Source organism: Lissotriton vulgaris, chromosome 11 (genome assembly GCF_964263255.1).
Source record: "Lissotriton vulgaris chromosome 11, aLisVul1.2, whole genome shotgun sequence".
Classification (NCBI taxonomy): Eukaryota; Metazoa; Chordata; class Amphibia; order Caudata; family Salamandridae; genus Lissotriton; species Lissotriton vulgaris.
The window spans coordinates 369652628-369668759 of NC_141699.1; the positions used below are offsets into that span (position 1 = coordinate 369652628).

A 16132-nucleotide genomic window follows, 5' to 3' on the forward strand; every position below is an offset into this window, starting at 1 on the left:
ATTCAAGATGCTCACGTTAGCTCAGGTCATCCACCCTAGACCTAGGAGCATGACTGGTAGTGTTGGACTTACAGGATGCAATTTTTCACATCCCCATCCTGCCTCCCCACAGGCATTACCTGCGGTTTAATGAAGGCCACAAGCACTTTCCATTCACTGTGCTTCCATTTGGCCTTAACAGCGCCCCATAGGTGTTGACTAGGGTGATAGCTGTTTGCAGCTCATCTGCGCAGGTTAGGGGTGTCAGTCTTCCCAAATCTTGACTGGCTGTTGAAGAAACCTTCGCCCTAGCCTGTAGTTTCCCATCTCACGATTATGGCGAACCTTCTGCATTTGCTGGTTTTCTCTATAAACGTACCAAAGTCACAAACGATTCTTTCTCAGGTTGCTCCCTTTCATTGGAGTGGTTCTGGATACAATGCAGTTTTGTGCTTATCCTCCCAAGCCGAGTCCAGGATATTCAGTCTATGATAACGATGTTTTAGCCTCTATCCTCTATTTTGGTGAGAATGACTGAGGAGGCTAGAACTCATGGCTTCCAGCATCCTGTTATTGAATAACACCAGATGGCGCATTCGGGCTCTGCAGTGGGACCAGAAGTTTAAGTGGGCGCAGCATCAGGGGAATTTCCCTGACATGGTAAACATCTCGGACAGAACTGCAAAGGACCTGCAGTGGTGGTTGACCAACTACGCTTGGGTCAGAGACAGACCCCTCTCCCTTCCCCAACTAGCTCTCACAGTAGTTACCGATGCTTTAGTCCTGGAAAGGGGCTGCCATTTGGGAGAGGTGGATATCAGGGGACACTGGTCTCCGACAGAATCAAGGTTTCACATCAATTTGTTTGAGCTTCGAGCAATTCACTTGGTATTCAAACATTTTCTTCCCTCTGTCAAGGAGAAGTCCGTGCAAGCATCCACGAAAAATACCACAACAATGTGGTACTGCAACAAGAGGGCGGGTGGGGGGAGGAGGGCGGGGGTTTGGGGTCACGGACTACTTATCAAGAGGTACTACGTCTCTGGACATGACTGGAACAGCAGGGCATAACCCTGGTGGTTTAACACCTGGCAGGTTCTCTGAACGTCAGGACAGACGAACTCAGCTGTCGATGCCTTGCAGATCACAAATGGAGTCTCCAGTTGGAGGTGGCGTAAGTTCTATTTCAGCAGAATGGAGAGCCTTGGTTAGATCGGTTCACCTTCAAAGAGAACGCGCAATGTCAGCAGTTTTGTGTGCTAGAGTATCCAAGGCAGCTATCACTCTGTGATGTTTTTCGCTACAAGTGGAGTTCAGGCCTCCTGTACGCCTTTCTGCACATACCACTTCTGCCTAGAGTTCTCAAGAAGATCAAGAATGACCGGGCCAAAATCATCCTTGTGGCTCTAGACTGGACATGAGAGTCTCGTATCAGAGCTTCTTTAAAGGAGCATTGATCATCCGATCAGGCTGCCCCTTTGGGAGGATCTTCTCTTGCAGCAGCAGGGGAGGGTCTGCCACCCAAACCTGTCAACTTTGCCTCCTTGCATGGAGATTGAGCGGCGACAGTTTTTAGCTTTCGCCCTTGGGCACGAAGTCTGTAATGTTATTTTTGCCATCAGGTGGTCCTCCACTAAGACTCATTTGTAAAATATTGTTCAGAAAGGTCTTTTGACCCTTTTCCTGCTTCTCGGTCTAATATTCTTCTCTTTATTCTTACCCTTGCCCAGCAGCGTCCTGATTTGGGTACTCTTAAGGGTGATCTTTCTAACTTGTTCGCTTTTTGCGGCTGTGGACCAACCCTCTTTATTTAAGTCCCCTAGTGTAAATTGGTTCTTCCAAGGGCTCATATTTAGGTTTCTACCTACACCCTTTGTCATGCCGCAGTGGGAAATTCATTTGGTCCTCACATTACTCATGTGTGCTCCTTTCGAACAGTTACATAATCGTCCCCTCTTGCTGCTTACCATCAAGACAGAATTTCTGGTGGCGATAACATCTGCCCGGAGGATGAGTGAGTTGCAGGCTTCATCATGCAAGCCTCCCTACATGATGACTTTTGTGAATAAGGTGGTGATTCGCACCAATGCCTCATTCTTACCAAAAGTGGTGACCCCATTCCATCTGGGTCAATCACTCACGCTGAACAACTTTTTTGCTCCCCTGTATCCCTCTAAGAAGAGGAACGTCTCCACCATCTGGACCCAAAAAGAGCGTTGTCGTTCTAACATAACCACACAAGAGGTCCGGGTGGACGACCAACTCTTTGGGTTATGTGGGAGCTAAAAAAGGTTGGGCAGTGCAGAAACTGACAATTTCGCGCGGTGTTTTAATCTGCATTAAGATCTGCTAAGAAGCAGCTTCTTGAGGGGTTACAGACCCCTTCCACAAAGGGAAAAGCTGTGATCATAGAGTTGGCTCAGAGTGTACCAGTCCAGGACATCTGCCAGGCAGCAAAGTGGGCATATTTGCACAAGTTAGCCAAGCACTACTACCTGGACAGTCAAGTCTTCATGGACTGGCATTTTTCCCGTTTGGTCCTACAGGACTTTTTAGTGTCGAAAACTGTCCACGACCCACCTCCAGGATTGTATGGCCTGGGTATCTAATACAAAAGGTAATGAATATGCAGCTAGAAGTCAATCAGATTAATAATTTACTTACCTTCGATAACGCATTATCTGGTAGAGAAAATATCTAGCTGCAGATTTCTTACAGACCCACCCATTCCTTCTCACTTTGCAGACTCATTTGATAGGGCTAGGGTTGTTCCCTTTTCAGGGCCCTAGTTGCAACGCACACAAGTCTGTTCACTTCACAGCTCTGCGCTTCTGGCGTGGAAAATTGTAAAGTAACTGACGTTCGTGTGCTTTGGTGGAGCCTATAAAAGGTGAGCGCAATGTCGGCCAACTATGTCGACGTCACGCAAAGCCAAACTGAGCCACCCGACTGTATGCGGGTTTTATTTTGTCCTCATATCACCATGGCGTCTGCAAATCTAGCACCATTTTAAACACCCTCTGTCCGTCTTGTGGCCCATTGCATTTTCTCGCTTCGAGCTACCAAAGCTCTGGTCGCATCACGGGGGGATCTCCCCTAAGTACCATGCCCTGGTGTAATCATAGGACTATGGAGACTTACTCTTGTTCCGACAACACCGCATAGAACCATACCACCTATGTGACCCATTTGATAAAATCCGCCCATACCTCTGCCAACCTTCGTGGTTTACATTGTAGCTGCATACAGCTGGTCCACTTTTAGCCACTCTGTAGGATGTGGGGGGACTGGGTCGGACCAACGTTTACAGATCACTCACCTGGCTAGAAGCAACAAATAGAAAACCAGGCTACTATGCTTACTATTCAGAGTATTACATGTAGTTGTATCGACCCCTAGGAGTACAAAGGCAGCAGTCAGAAAAATGGGTTTTCCCATGATGCATCTTATAGTGAGTTATATGACCTTTCAGTATTCTTTAACCCTTTAAGTGCTGCGAACGTCCAACGGTCATCGCGTGCACTACCTCGCTAGTGCTGCGCACGACCGTTGGACGTCCGAATCCCGTTAGCGCGATCGAACGTCCGCACTGGGGCGGAATGTTCGACGCGCTAAACGGGTTAATCTCAGGACATGTAGAGATGATGTGTTCATCGTTGACTTTTGGACAGTCGCATTGTTTACATCTGGGAACAGGCTGCAACACGAACTTAGCCACTCTTTGGGGAGTCCAATACAACTTGTGTGTGCAGGGGTACTGCTCATGCAAGTTTCCGGATCCAGTCTGACGCCTGGAGACATCTGCAATTAGATATGGTCTCTACCAGGTAACGGGATACTGACGATAAGTGACTTGTTCTACAGGAATCCTCTGCATCCAACTATGGATAGCCCTGATGTGGTGATAAAAGATGTCAGAATGAAATGCTTTGGGTGACTTATTAGATGTAGCAAATATATTGTGCAAGCAAAGTATTATTAGACCACGATTGCAGAATTTTTATGAGAAGCAGTCTTACTTGCACATTTTGAATATTTTGTTGATTAACAAGCTTCATATTTTGTGTAACTGGCAAAGAACATTATGGGGGTTAGTTTTTTTTAACAAAGCATTTTTGCACTCCGCTCGTGTCAATTTTCCACACAAAATAACCTTTGCACACAAAGTAGAATGTGCGGTAAGCACTGCTTAGCATCACAACACAAGATGGAAAAAGATCAGATTGAAACAATGGGACCGTGTCTAGCCCAACTGGACAAGCAGACCATAATCTGCCAAACAACACTGGCCAATAGAGGACTCCAACTTAGTCAGACACCACAGGCATCATAATCTATTCAGGTAGATCTTTGACACACACTTCTCTCTGCCTAATATCGGTACAGCCGCATAAGGTAGCAGCGTGGGCGACCTTAATTCAGAAACCAACAGAAATACTAAACAAGCACTGGCTAAGCCAATAGGTCTTGGCAACCAGCCATAGGCATTAGCAAGGTTAATGCATTTTTATATATCAATAAAAACATTCCCAGAGCCGCACACAAATGTATTTACATTGCCAGCATCTATAGTTCACGGATTGCAGAGACCTATTGGCTGACCGATACGGCGCTACCTCTCTCAGTTTAACAGATACCATACTAACGGCAACAGCGCTACTACAGTTCTCCACTGAACAGATACCAGACTGACAGAAACCGCGATGTCTCTCTCCACCGAAAAGATATCATACGGACAGGAACAGTATCCCCTCTCTGTTGAACAGATACCACACTGACTGCAACAGCGTTATCTCTCGCCACTGAACAAATACGAAACTGACAGAAACAGTGCTCCCTCTCTCCACTGAACAGACACCACACTTGGAGCAGGAGCACCTCACCACACGTCACATTCAGCTTGATACCATCCTGCCCTAATCTAATATCACACTGACAGCAAGAACCTTTCCCCTCTCCACTACATGTCACAGTTAACAAAAGGCGTTTTTCTTCTCCACTAAATGGGACACTGACAGCAAGAGCACCACCCCTCTCCAAACAAATATCACTCTGACAGCAAGAGAACTACTTTTCAGATATCCCACAGCAAGAGCACGATTTCCTTCACCCAAGACCACACTGACAGCAATACATTAACTTTTTTCACCAAAAATCAGACCAACTGCAAATACGGTATTCATCTCTACACCATATCACACTCGTAGTGTGCACACTCCCCACTCTTGCTGTCTGTCGCCTCTTACACGATACACCCGTGTGTGTTCGACAAATAGAATGCCTCCTTCTAATAAAATAAAAAATTTAGACCTACTGGCTTTGTTCATGATGGCTTTAAGGAGGCGGAATCTTGGTGAAATAGCTGGCCTTGCGTATGCATTGAGGATTTAAAAAAAAACAATAAACACACCTCCTTCAAAAGAAGATGAAAGGACGTGTTCTCGGGTGCTCCTGGCAACAGGGAAGTTTACAGATATTACTTTAAACGTGCAGAGCAGGGCTTCGTGGTGGGGAAGCGTCGGAAACAGACATGGGAAACAGCCAAAAAGACACTTTAAATGGACAATCTAGTGAAGGAGGTCATAATTACCGAAGACATTGGGACGTTCTAGAATGGTTATCGCTGAAGGGAGACGGGGGGCAATATAGCAAGGGAGGTTGGCAAATTTCATGCAGGACGGTCCCTTTTAGAGTCTACAAGAAACCATCAGGAATGTAATCACCTTCATCTTCTAGAGTACACATGTCCGTGCACGCATGCGCTACTGAGAGCACCTCTTTGAAACAGAAGTGTTTCCGATTTGTTCTGTATATAGGCAATGCAGCAACTTGGACAAATTCAACGTTACAAGCGTGTACTTTAGACAATGCAAGTGCATTTGTTATGTTTCTATAATGTTGGCTTGCATTTTACACATTTGTTATTGCTTGGAATGGTGCATCCTTATGATGCTCTAGAGATTCTAATATGATGTCACCGCTGTGGCAGTGTTATCAGTTGGTCCAGCTGTGTCTGGCAAGAAGCTGTTAGGATCTTTCTCTGAGGAATAAACCTACTTCAAGATTTACTTGTGTATAATTATCATAACAAATTTGGCGATGAGGATGGGATTCGAACCCACGCGTGCAAAGCACAATGGATTAAAGGTAATGGGGTGTTAATGTGTCAGGATAAGTTTATACCGCCACAGGGTTTGCGGGGCAGATTGATTGGGTTAGCACATCAAGGCCATATGGGTCAAACAATGACCATAAGGAGGTTGAAAGAATTGTACTGGTGGCCCGCTATGGATCAGCAGGTGAGAGAGTGGGTAGAGAGGTGTGTGGCATTCAAGGAGTCTGAGAAGAGGTTAAGGGTTGGCATTGGATCGAGCAAAGAGCCCCAGCATGTTTCTGTTGCTGACAAGGTTTGGGAAAAGGTGTGTCTAGACTTTGTCGGGCCATTTTCTTTCTTAAAAGAGAATGAGAGGTTTGCGGTTGTTTTGGTAGATGCAAAATCGAAATGGGTGGAGGTTGCGTTTATGAGCAGTATAACGACCAAAGCTATCATTGCTGTTTAGTCCGAAATTTTTAAGAGGGAAGGATTTCCAGAAGTTTTGTTGACTGACAATGGAACACAATTGACCTCTACAGAAATGAAGTGCTTCTTAGATTCTGTTGGTGTATGTGTGTTGTTCTCTATATAATCCACAAGGAAACGGACTCGTGGAGCGCATCAACCACATGGTCAAGGGTAGCATGCAATTGGCTCATGGTTCTGGTCTACCTGTACTTGAGTCAGTGAGTGAGATTCTGTGGGCGTATCGCACAACAGTGAATGGTGACTTAGGTAAGAGCCCATTTGGAATGATGCGAGGAAGGGAGGCTGGCTCAAAGTTACTTTCTTCATGGATGAGGGAGAAAACAAGAGGGGCAGAATCACAATCTGGGTGGTTGAATGCGAATGGCAAACGGTACTTTAATGTGGGAGATCTAGTGAAAGTGAAGCCTGGTGGGCATAATAATTTTGTCAACAAGTTCAGAGGACCTTTCAAGGTGAAAACTGTGGGTAGCTATTGGGTGAGATTAACTAATGGTCAAGTTTGGAATCTCAGGCGGGTTGCTTTATATCAAAGGGGTGACTCCAAACACGTAGAAAAATTGGAAGGTAGGTATGATAAGGAGCAGTGTTCTCCTTGGATGTTGATGAAGGATGTAGAGTTTGGAAAGGTACAAGGGGTTGATACTCCCTCCTCTGGAGTTACAAATACTTCTGATGAACAAGATACACCTGCAAGGGAGGGAGATGGGTTGGATGGTTCACGTGTTTTGAGGGCTGCTGTTGAAAGAAGGTTACCTGTGTATCTGAGTGATTACGTTTCTTGATTCAACTCATGAGCCTCAGTTATTTTTTTTTTTTTTGTTGATTTGTTTTTGTTTTTCTTTCCTTTTTCTTGTCTTACTATAAAGGGGGAGATGTGTTATGTTTCTATAATGTTGGCTTGCATTTTACACATTTGTTATTGCTTGGAATGGTGCATCCTTATGATGATCTAGAGATTCTAATATGATGTCACCGCTGTGGCACTGTTATCAGTTGGTCCAGCTGTGTCTGGCAAGAAGCTGTTTAGGATCTTTCTCTGAGGAATAAACCTACTTCAAGATTTACTTGTGTATTGGATTCATTATCATAACAGCATTAAAAACAAAAAACACAATGGAGTACCTGCAGTGGCTTGTGATTTTTACAAATAAAAACTGTGCTTGTCGTTAATTAAAACACTAGCACCTCAAACTTGTGGCCGGCCGGTAACCCATTTCCAAAAATAAACAAGCAATTGTAATGCAATAGGTCTCGCATTAGGAAAGTTTGAGCTATTTATTGGTATTGTAAATGACAATTTTTTAATTTATGTGTTGGTTTTGAAAATAGCGAAATTACTAGCTTCGTCATTTACAATGCCAATAGTTAAAACTTTCACAAATGTGACACCTATAGCATTTGTAATGCAATATGCGTTGTATTTACGGGACTTAGATGTTATCATATTACAAATAACAATGGCTTTACATTTTTTTAATAATTAATACTTAAATAAAAGTTATTGTAATTTAGAACGGCAATAGCTTAAACTTTTGTAAGTAACTTTTGTGAAGATTATGTTCAGTGTATTTTATTGTGACGAAAAATCCAAGAACAGAAGTGAAATATTAACATTTTTTGGTGACATTTGTAATAAAGTTTGAAACATTGAGAGAACATTTGAACCAGTTGTTGTTGAATGGTTGCACAGAGTGATGTTGTGGTGGCGACTAGTAATGCTGTGGCGTTCAGTAATGCTGTGGTGGTGCGATAGATAGATGGAGGGAGGGAGGGCGGGCGATAGACAGGGGGAGGGCGGGCGATAGACAGAGGGAGGGCGATAGACAGAGGGAGGGCGATAGATAAAATATGTATATATATGTGGAAATATTGGCGTGCTGCGGTGCGCGTGGCGTGCTGCGGTGCGCGTGGCGTGCTGCATTGCGCGATGAAGGCACCTCCTGCAAGTGTTTGGGGAGTCGCTACTGAAGACTTCCCGACCGCCTCGCATGACAGGAGCGAAGGAGAAATGCTGCCGAAGGTAGTCCATACTGTAATGGAGGGGTCCTGATACTTTAACAGCATCCCCGATCTCTGCCGCTGATGGAAGTGTGGGGCTGGAGCGAGGGTCAAGAACATCGGACTGAGCCCAGAACATTTACCTCACATCTTGGAAAACGCTGCAACTCGGGATTCCAACTGGAAAAACAACAGCACCGAGAATTGGAACAAACAGACAGCGTGATGACAATGCTGCATGCTGGGAGAGACGCAGTTCCAAGGAGGAAGCGTTGTGACTCCATGCCACGTTTTGCCGGGTGCCAAACACTACTTTAGCGAGTTGGTTGCCACAAATGAAAACACTTTGGGACTGAGAGTAACAGAGGCACTACAGAATACAAAAGGGCGTTTGAAAAAGGATTACTTCCGAAACGAGTCATGCCCAGATTCTAATAAAGGCGCTTTTTGAACTACCCCTCCGTGCCGCCTCAAATCTGAATCGTGAGAGGAGGATTGGCTGAGGAAATATATATATATATGTGTGTGTATATTTGTGCATATATTTGTAAATATATTGATATATATGCATATGTATGCAGATATACGTACATTAGTATGTATGCATTTGTATGTTTATTTATATATATGTAGATGTATATATTTTGTAATATAACTATTTATATATGTATGGACATAAAAGAATAGAACACATACGCAACTAAAAAACGTTTTCAAAACACCAATAAAACAAAAATATACCTACAAGCAACCATGACTATTGACTTTGTCAAAGACGTATTACAATCATGATAAGCCGGTTGAGTCGGGTTTAACTTCCACAAACCGAATAATCTATGAAATCAGAACCCCCTAATCAGCATGGTTGATTAATGACAATCGTAAAAGTCAAGACAAGTAAGGCAAAAGGAAGACAAAATGCGCGGGTAACAAACTAATGTTCCTTAATGTACCGGAGTCAAACAATGTATCCAGAATTATCTGTGGAAAAAGTGTATGAGATATGAATTAGGGGAACGTGCTTGAAACCCGTGGAAAGTTCAGCACCAGCAGGAGCGTGAAAAATCACAATTAAATACCTGTGATACTGAAAGTGGGCCTGTCGGCTCCTCTGACTCTTTGTGTCTGTAATGTGAAACAAAGGGAAAAAATTCTGTGTGTTTAATGAAAATGAATCCTAAATGTCAGTGTTTAACAAACACAGCATGGGCGGGGGTCGGGTGCACTCACCTTTTCTCTACCTTAATCTCTCCATTCTGGAAGCGCGAACCGGAGGGCTCAGACGGCTGCTTATATGTAGCCGTAAATTACGCGTGTCTCTAGTGAAAGTGCAGTGCAGCAGCTTGATAAACTAGCAGTGATGCTGCACTTAATTGCGAAAAAACAAACGTGAGGCCCTGTGGGAGAGTGATGAAGACATTAAACAATAGGTGATGCACTGAAAAACAAACACAAAACAGTCTCTCCCACGCAGTGTCAGGGACGTTATCTGATCAAGAGCTCCACAAATTAATTATACAGCAACACTAGTGTCGATCAATACACAATGACCGACAGATCGTGGCTTTTGTAGCCATGTCACTCTGGCCGCTCGAGAGCACACGGAGGGCGCCGGCATCACAGCAACCAGAAGCGATTAGGTTTGCAGTATTTTAAAATTAACCATTCAGTCACTCAGATGTAACCTGAACGGGTGGGTGTTAGACGCAGCTGTGGAAAGAGACTGGTTTTATTACAGGTAAAGGCCGAGAACTGCGCTCCTGTGTGCTCTCAGCCTGGGGGCACTTTCTCTTCTTGTTCGTACATGTTCACATTGAAGGAATGCAGTCAACGCACTACTTCCACGAGCGTCAAAAATTAAACTTTTCCTGGGCAGGCCAAGGATGCTCAAAAGCTAGAGCTGCCTCGCCTCCCGGCTTCACCCACCGACACCTCCGTAAACGGCACCAGACATTGTAGAAGGATTACACGCGGATCATCTCGTTTTACCTCCTCGCAGATTCTTAAACCGAGGGATGCATTGAGGTCAGGCACGCGCCCTGCCAGAGACTATCTCTGTGACGAGCACGTGTATGGGAAACAGGGCTCGCTCGACGCTGCATCTGGTCAACCTCAGGCGAGAGTTTCTGACGTGGATCCCAAGGGCGGGCTTCAGTCCCTGTTGCTTACTGCGGGTCAGTAACCCAAGTCTAGAAAGCGGAGGACATTAGTTCATGCTCCCTCATAACAGTTCGGACCTTAAACGTAACTAACAGCACAAAATCACTGTTGCAGGCAGCGGCCAAACCAGGAAGTCAGGCATCCTTGCCCATGACATGGGCAGAGCCTGTGACGCGGAAGGAAGAGGCCGGTGTTGCTCGTTGATGAGGGCTCCCATGAGGAAGGGAGAGCCCCGCGGTAGCGGTGGAAATTGTTGCTCGTTGATGAGGGCTCCCATGAGGAAGGGAGAGCCCCGCGGTAGCGGTGGAAATCCAGAGAAGTCCCGGGTCCCAGGAGGGATCCCGGGTGAAGTGGAGAGGCGGGGTCTGTTTCAGCGTCGCATTGCTCAGCTGCCCAGCGAGTGAGGCGTGCTAGTGCGCCGACACGTCTTGGGCATGGAAAGTGAAAGTGCCTTGCCTCTCAAGGGGGGCAGGAGATGCGCATGGCATGCGCGTCCACATTTCCAGTCCAGCCTGCGCGTGCCCCAGTCCGGCCTGCAGCCTGCGCGTGCCCATCTCCTGTCTCCTTTGAGAGCTCTTGAAAGCATAGTCGACTACTATAGGTCTCGCTGACGACAGCGCTTCGCGTTTCGTCACCAGGTGCGAGACCTAAAAAGTCGTTCCGAAACAATGCATGAAAATGGTAGCTGCGTATGTTTAACAGTCGTTGGCTGGTGCTCTCAGGGAAAGGCTAAAAACTGATAGAGGCAGGACATATGCATGCACATGACAAATGAGGAGAATACAAAATGGAGCAATGATTGGGCCAGCAAATGGGAAGCCTGTGGGCGGGCTCCATGCCCAAAAAGCAGATACAGCATGTCTCAGTCTGAGGCAGTGCATGTGGGCCATCTAGAGCTGAGACCCAAAAAAGGGCCCGCCACAGCTATCTAATGCCACCACCTTCTCTCAGAATGTAAACCACATATCTATCCCTCAAAGTCTTCACTCACCACTCTGCTAAGCACTGCGTCCCATAACGAAATAACTGCACCTTGGTTGTCATCATGCACAACATGGAAACACTTTCCCAATTAAGGTTCAATATTAAGACACTCTCCTGACCACAAACCGTATACTGTGTAAGATGCTACCCATGTGGGCAAGTGCTTAAGCACCCCACAAAGGGCCACATAAATACTAAATACAATGAATACTACAGCAACCCTCAATTTTTCAGCTGAATAAAAATGTTCTTAGACTCTTGGGGGGGGCAATTAATTTTGTTATGTTAAATCTAAACAATGTTTTAGTACAATACAGAAATGTTTTTATTAGCTTGGCAATCTAAGAATTAATCAATATCCCGAAATAATTACCAATTCAGAGTAGTTTAAAGTTTTGCTCATTTATTTTTAGCGTTATATTGAGAAATATAAATCTAAACGCACATTATACTAGTTCAGTATCTCTATAACGACTAAAATCTTAACTGATGAGTTTATAAAATTGATATGGACTAAGACTTCACTAAGATGCGCCATCCTGAGCAGGCATATTCCTTGGGGATCCTGTTTAGACCCCGACCAGTGCAATTTCTATGATTTTAATCTGAAAAATATTACTATAAAATTCTGAAACAAGTATACATGAAATAAATGCACAAATTATGAAATATTTTATGTATTCCACTAACAAAAACAAAATGAACATTTTAATGAGAAGGTAGTAGTATTTGAAAATCAGATTTTTCTTTCTTACAGACAAGAGAGCAATATGCTAGACACCAGCATATCACTTTGTTTTTTGCTCCCAATGCATGCTCTTTTTGTCGACATACTGTTGCTCCATTTGAGGGCGCCACTTGTTCATAAGCTAGATTCAGTTTGCTGTGTTTGCGTTGCTCCCATGAATCAAGGTGAGGATACAACTTAATATTTAGCTTTCAATTTCAAAATCATTCACGTTTACAGAGAGTTTTACATTTTTCAATTATACATTTGCTTTTGTGTGCATATACAATTTATTAATCTGTTATTATTTCATTTTGTAATAGTCAGACTCCCCATGTAGGTGTTGAGTTTCCTGGGGTCTGCAGGCACCAAGTTAATAACTGCTACTCTAATCCTAGCGCATCATCAGGGCAATGCTGACGAAAGCCTACAATATTGCAGAAAGCGTGTACTGCTGGCTGGGCTTCTGTAACTTTAACATGGTGCTAGTGAAGGTATTCTTGTAGGAGATAGCACTAGATGAAAAAATTCACTTACTGTGAGCCTGCGTTTGACGTATCGAATCACAAGGATGGTATCGTGGTTTAGATTGCGAACCACAGCAGTGCAACCACCAAGCTCCGTGGGCCTTCCATCCCGACTGTGGTCATAAGTGAGGGAGCCATTGTTCACCATTGCAGAGATATATGGGAAGACACGCTGAAAGAAAAAAGTTAGACTAGAACAATAAATATCAGGAAATGAAGAAAAGCTTACATGGGTCAGACATGAATGAATCCTCCAATCACTTTATGATTTTCATCATACGCGCTAGTTGATGCTCCTTGGCAAAAATCAAAGTATTATCAAACCATGCCCACCATGTGCTGAAATGCCTCAATTCCTATCGCTTACTAGTTGCTCCTATGCCCTTTCCCCAATGCACAAACAAGCAGCACTGCCCTAAATAATTATTAGCAGAAAGACTCCCCGGTGGGATATTGCCAGGAGAATTTAGTTTGAAAATTCCAGAAGCCCTTCATTTACTTTAATGTTTAGCACATATAGCTAGGTGGAAAACATTGACCCGAGGAGTGGTGATGGAAAGAAGCTCTTAAAATGCAGAATTTTTTTCAAGAAACACCTGAAAGTGCTCAATGAAATGGCAGCTATTAATAGGTGAGTATGGTGGATATGTGAGAGAAGTGCGCCAGGAGAAATGCTAGCTGAATCTGGAGGGGATTCCAGAGATTAAAAATGGTAACATGCAATGATTTCCTTCAGAGGGGGCGAGAAGTACAAAGCGGGACATGGTCTGAATAAGGTAAGAGGTGACGGCCAATATATGATTTCAACACTAGTGTGAACAAGCATTGGCAAAGCTAATAATTCTCGGTTTAAAAGGCTGAGCTATTGGTTTAGCTAAACGTTAGAGGAAAGCCTGCATGGAGATGCATACAAACACACCGAGATGGTAATGTTAAAAGGATTTTCAGTTTACTAAAATCCATTTCGATAGCGACTGATGCATACAAACGTGTTGTTATTCGTGGTCATGCATGTGTTATGCGCGCAAGAGTATTGCAAAGCATGACAGTCACCTTTTTATTTACTGTTTAATATAATACCTGACCAGGTTAGAACGATTAAGTAAAATGTTGAATCAGTGAAAAACAAGTGCATGCAAAGCACAAACAAGTGTTTGCAATACAATAGGTCTCGCAATAGTTAAAGTTGGAGCTATTGGCATTGCAAATTATGTTTTTTATTTATTTTTTCTCTTTGTTTAGCGGAAATCATACCATTTAAAACTGTGATCACAGATAACATTTTAATTTAGGAGTGGTTGGGAAAACAATGACACGCTACCATGTTTGAAAAGCATGGAGAGCGGCAGGAGAAGGAGGGTGAGGTCACAATTAGTAAGGACTATGAGAAGGAAGAACAGAGGTGACAAGAATGAAAAATTTAATGGAGTAGTGGTCAAGACCTTCAACTGAAGGCATGGAAGATGAGGTATTCATATGTTTAATGGACTAGGCCAAGGGGCTATGGTTAAAATATTTAGCAGAAGAATGCCCACAAACACCAAGGATCGAATGGTAGGCTTTATATTTAAAATGTGTAAGCGGCTGCAAAAGTTTAACAATTAATAATAACCAGAGGATTATCAAGAAGTGTGAAGGCGGACCTGTACAGGTAGTTATATTCAAAATTGCAAAAGGGGGTGGGGCGAAGTGTGAGGTCTGTTGAGCCACCAATAGTAACAAAGTGTAGCTACCAATGGGCACTTAAGGAATTAGAAGGTTCCGGTGTATTTACGTTTTACGACTAGAATGTTGACTGACCAACAGACCACTGTAAAGCTGTGCAAAGTTGTTTGTGGCATTCATTAAAATGATCAAATGCATATTTTACAGCGCCCTATGAAAATTTTTCCTTACATTACAGGAACCCGTGAAATGTGTTCCATATTTCACAGCTCCCTGTGAAATGTGTGTGTGCTTTTTTACATCATCAACCACTTGGGTGCTTTCCACTCCACGGGTCATCTTATAGCCGTCTTCTCCAGAGTCTTATAAGTTTAGTCAGACAAGTGCATTACATTTTAATAAGAGTTGGAAGGTCAGTGCACACTGAGGCTCCTCTGGTTACTCGTATGGAAAATGTGCCATGTACATCGATGTGCCTCACTCATTAAATATTTGTGCGCGCCTCATCTAGCGTTCTAGCCATCACCTTGCAGCAGGGTGCTCCCGTGGGCACCTGAGACCGAATGCCAGCCTGAAGATCTGCCCCCAAGTGTGAGGCACCTGTGCCAGAGGCAGGGTCACGTCATACAGTTCAATGGGCTTCACCTCAAGATGTAGGAAAGCGAGACCACCCCTTAAACACAAACAACGCAGAATCTGGCTTTTCGCTGTGAAGTCTGTAAAACGGCGCCATGATGCTTCAGTGTCTGTGCCTTAGCAGAAGAAAGATTAACATAAAATAATGTGCATGCGAGAAGGTGTCCGTCCTTGCGTGTATGGTTGTTGCTGTATGACTTTATGCATGAGTTTTGGTGTTTGAGTATGTGTTTGGATTTATCCGTGTAGGGAGGAGCCGGTGTATAAGGTATGGATATTCACCGTATTCCCTCGCCTGAAACTGACCTCTCACATCCAGTGATGAAGAACAGGTGATGGCCTCCTACCCAGCGTAGGATGGAAGCAGGCGAGGGGGGACACGTTGGAAGCAGGTAGAGATAAAGAGGGTGTGAGATGGGATCAGGCAGAGGAGGGCAGAACAGGGTGGCAGAGGGGACTGGAGCAGGCAGTGTAGAACAGGAGCACATGGTCAATCAGATGATGGTGGAAGGAGGGAGATGGGTATACTTGGCAGAATCAAAGCTAGCGGAGGAGGGCAGAACATTAATGGAATGAAGAGAGACGGGTAGAAGGAGACAGCAATCAGAAAAGTAATGGGCAAAAACAGGCGGGAGAGGTCACTTGAGGACAGACAGGGAGCGGGAAGGATGGGTCAGGAGCCGGGCAGAGGGTGGACACGAGGTTAGGGTCAGAGCAGGCTATCGACGTGAACATGGTGGAAGAGGCAGTGGATGGGAGGAAAGAGCAGGGGCGGCCAGAGTAGGACTCAAGTCCCGAGTCTCAGGAGTAGGGTGGCAGTGAGGTGATGTGTGACGAGCAGAGACTGGCCGGGAGGGGAGGTGGGACCGGAAG

The 16132-nt window shown here is 44.5% G+C and overlaps 1 protein-coding gene across 1 annotated transcript in view; it reads right to left on the reverse strand.

Moving 5' to 3' along the window:
- The window catches only part of LMAN2L (lectin, mannose binding 2 like), a 338684-nt gene that overhangs the window by 121661 nt on the left and 200891 nt on the right, over positions 1 to 16132 (reverse strand). The window contains exon 5 of the mRNA XM_086943348.1: positions 12969 to 13130. Coding sequence (XP_086799474.1) covers positions 12969 to 13130 — 162 coding nt within the window. The remainder of the gene's footprint in view (positions 1 to 12968; positions 13131 to 16132) is intronic.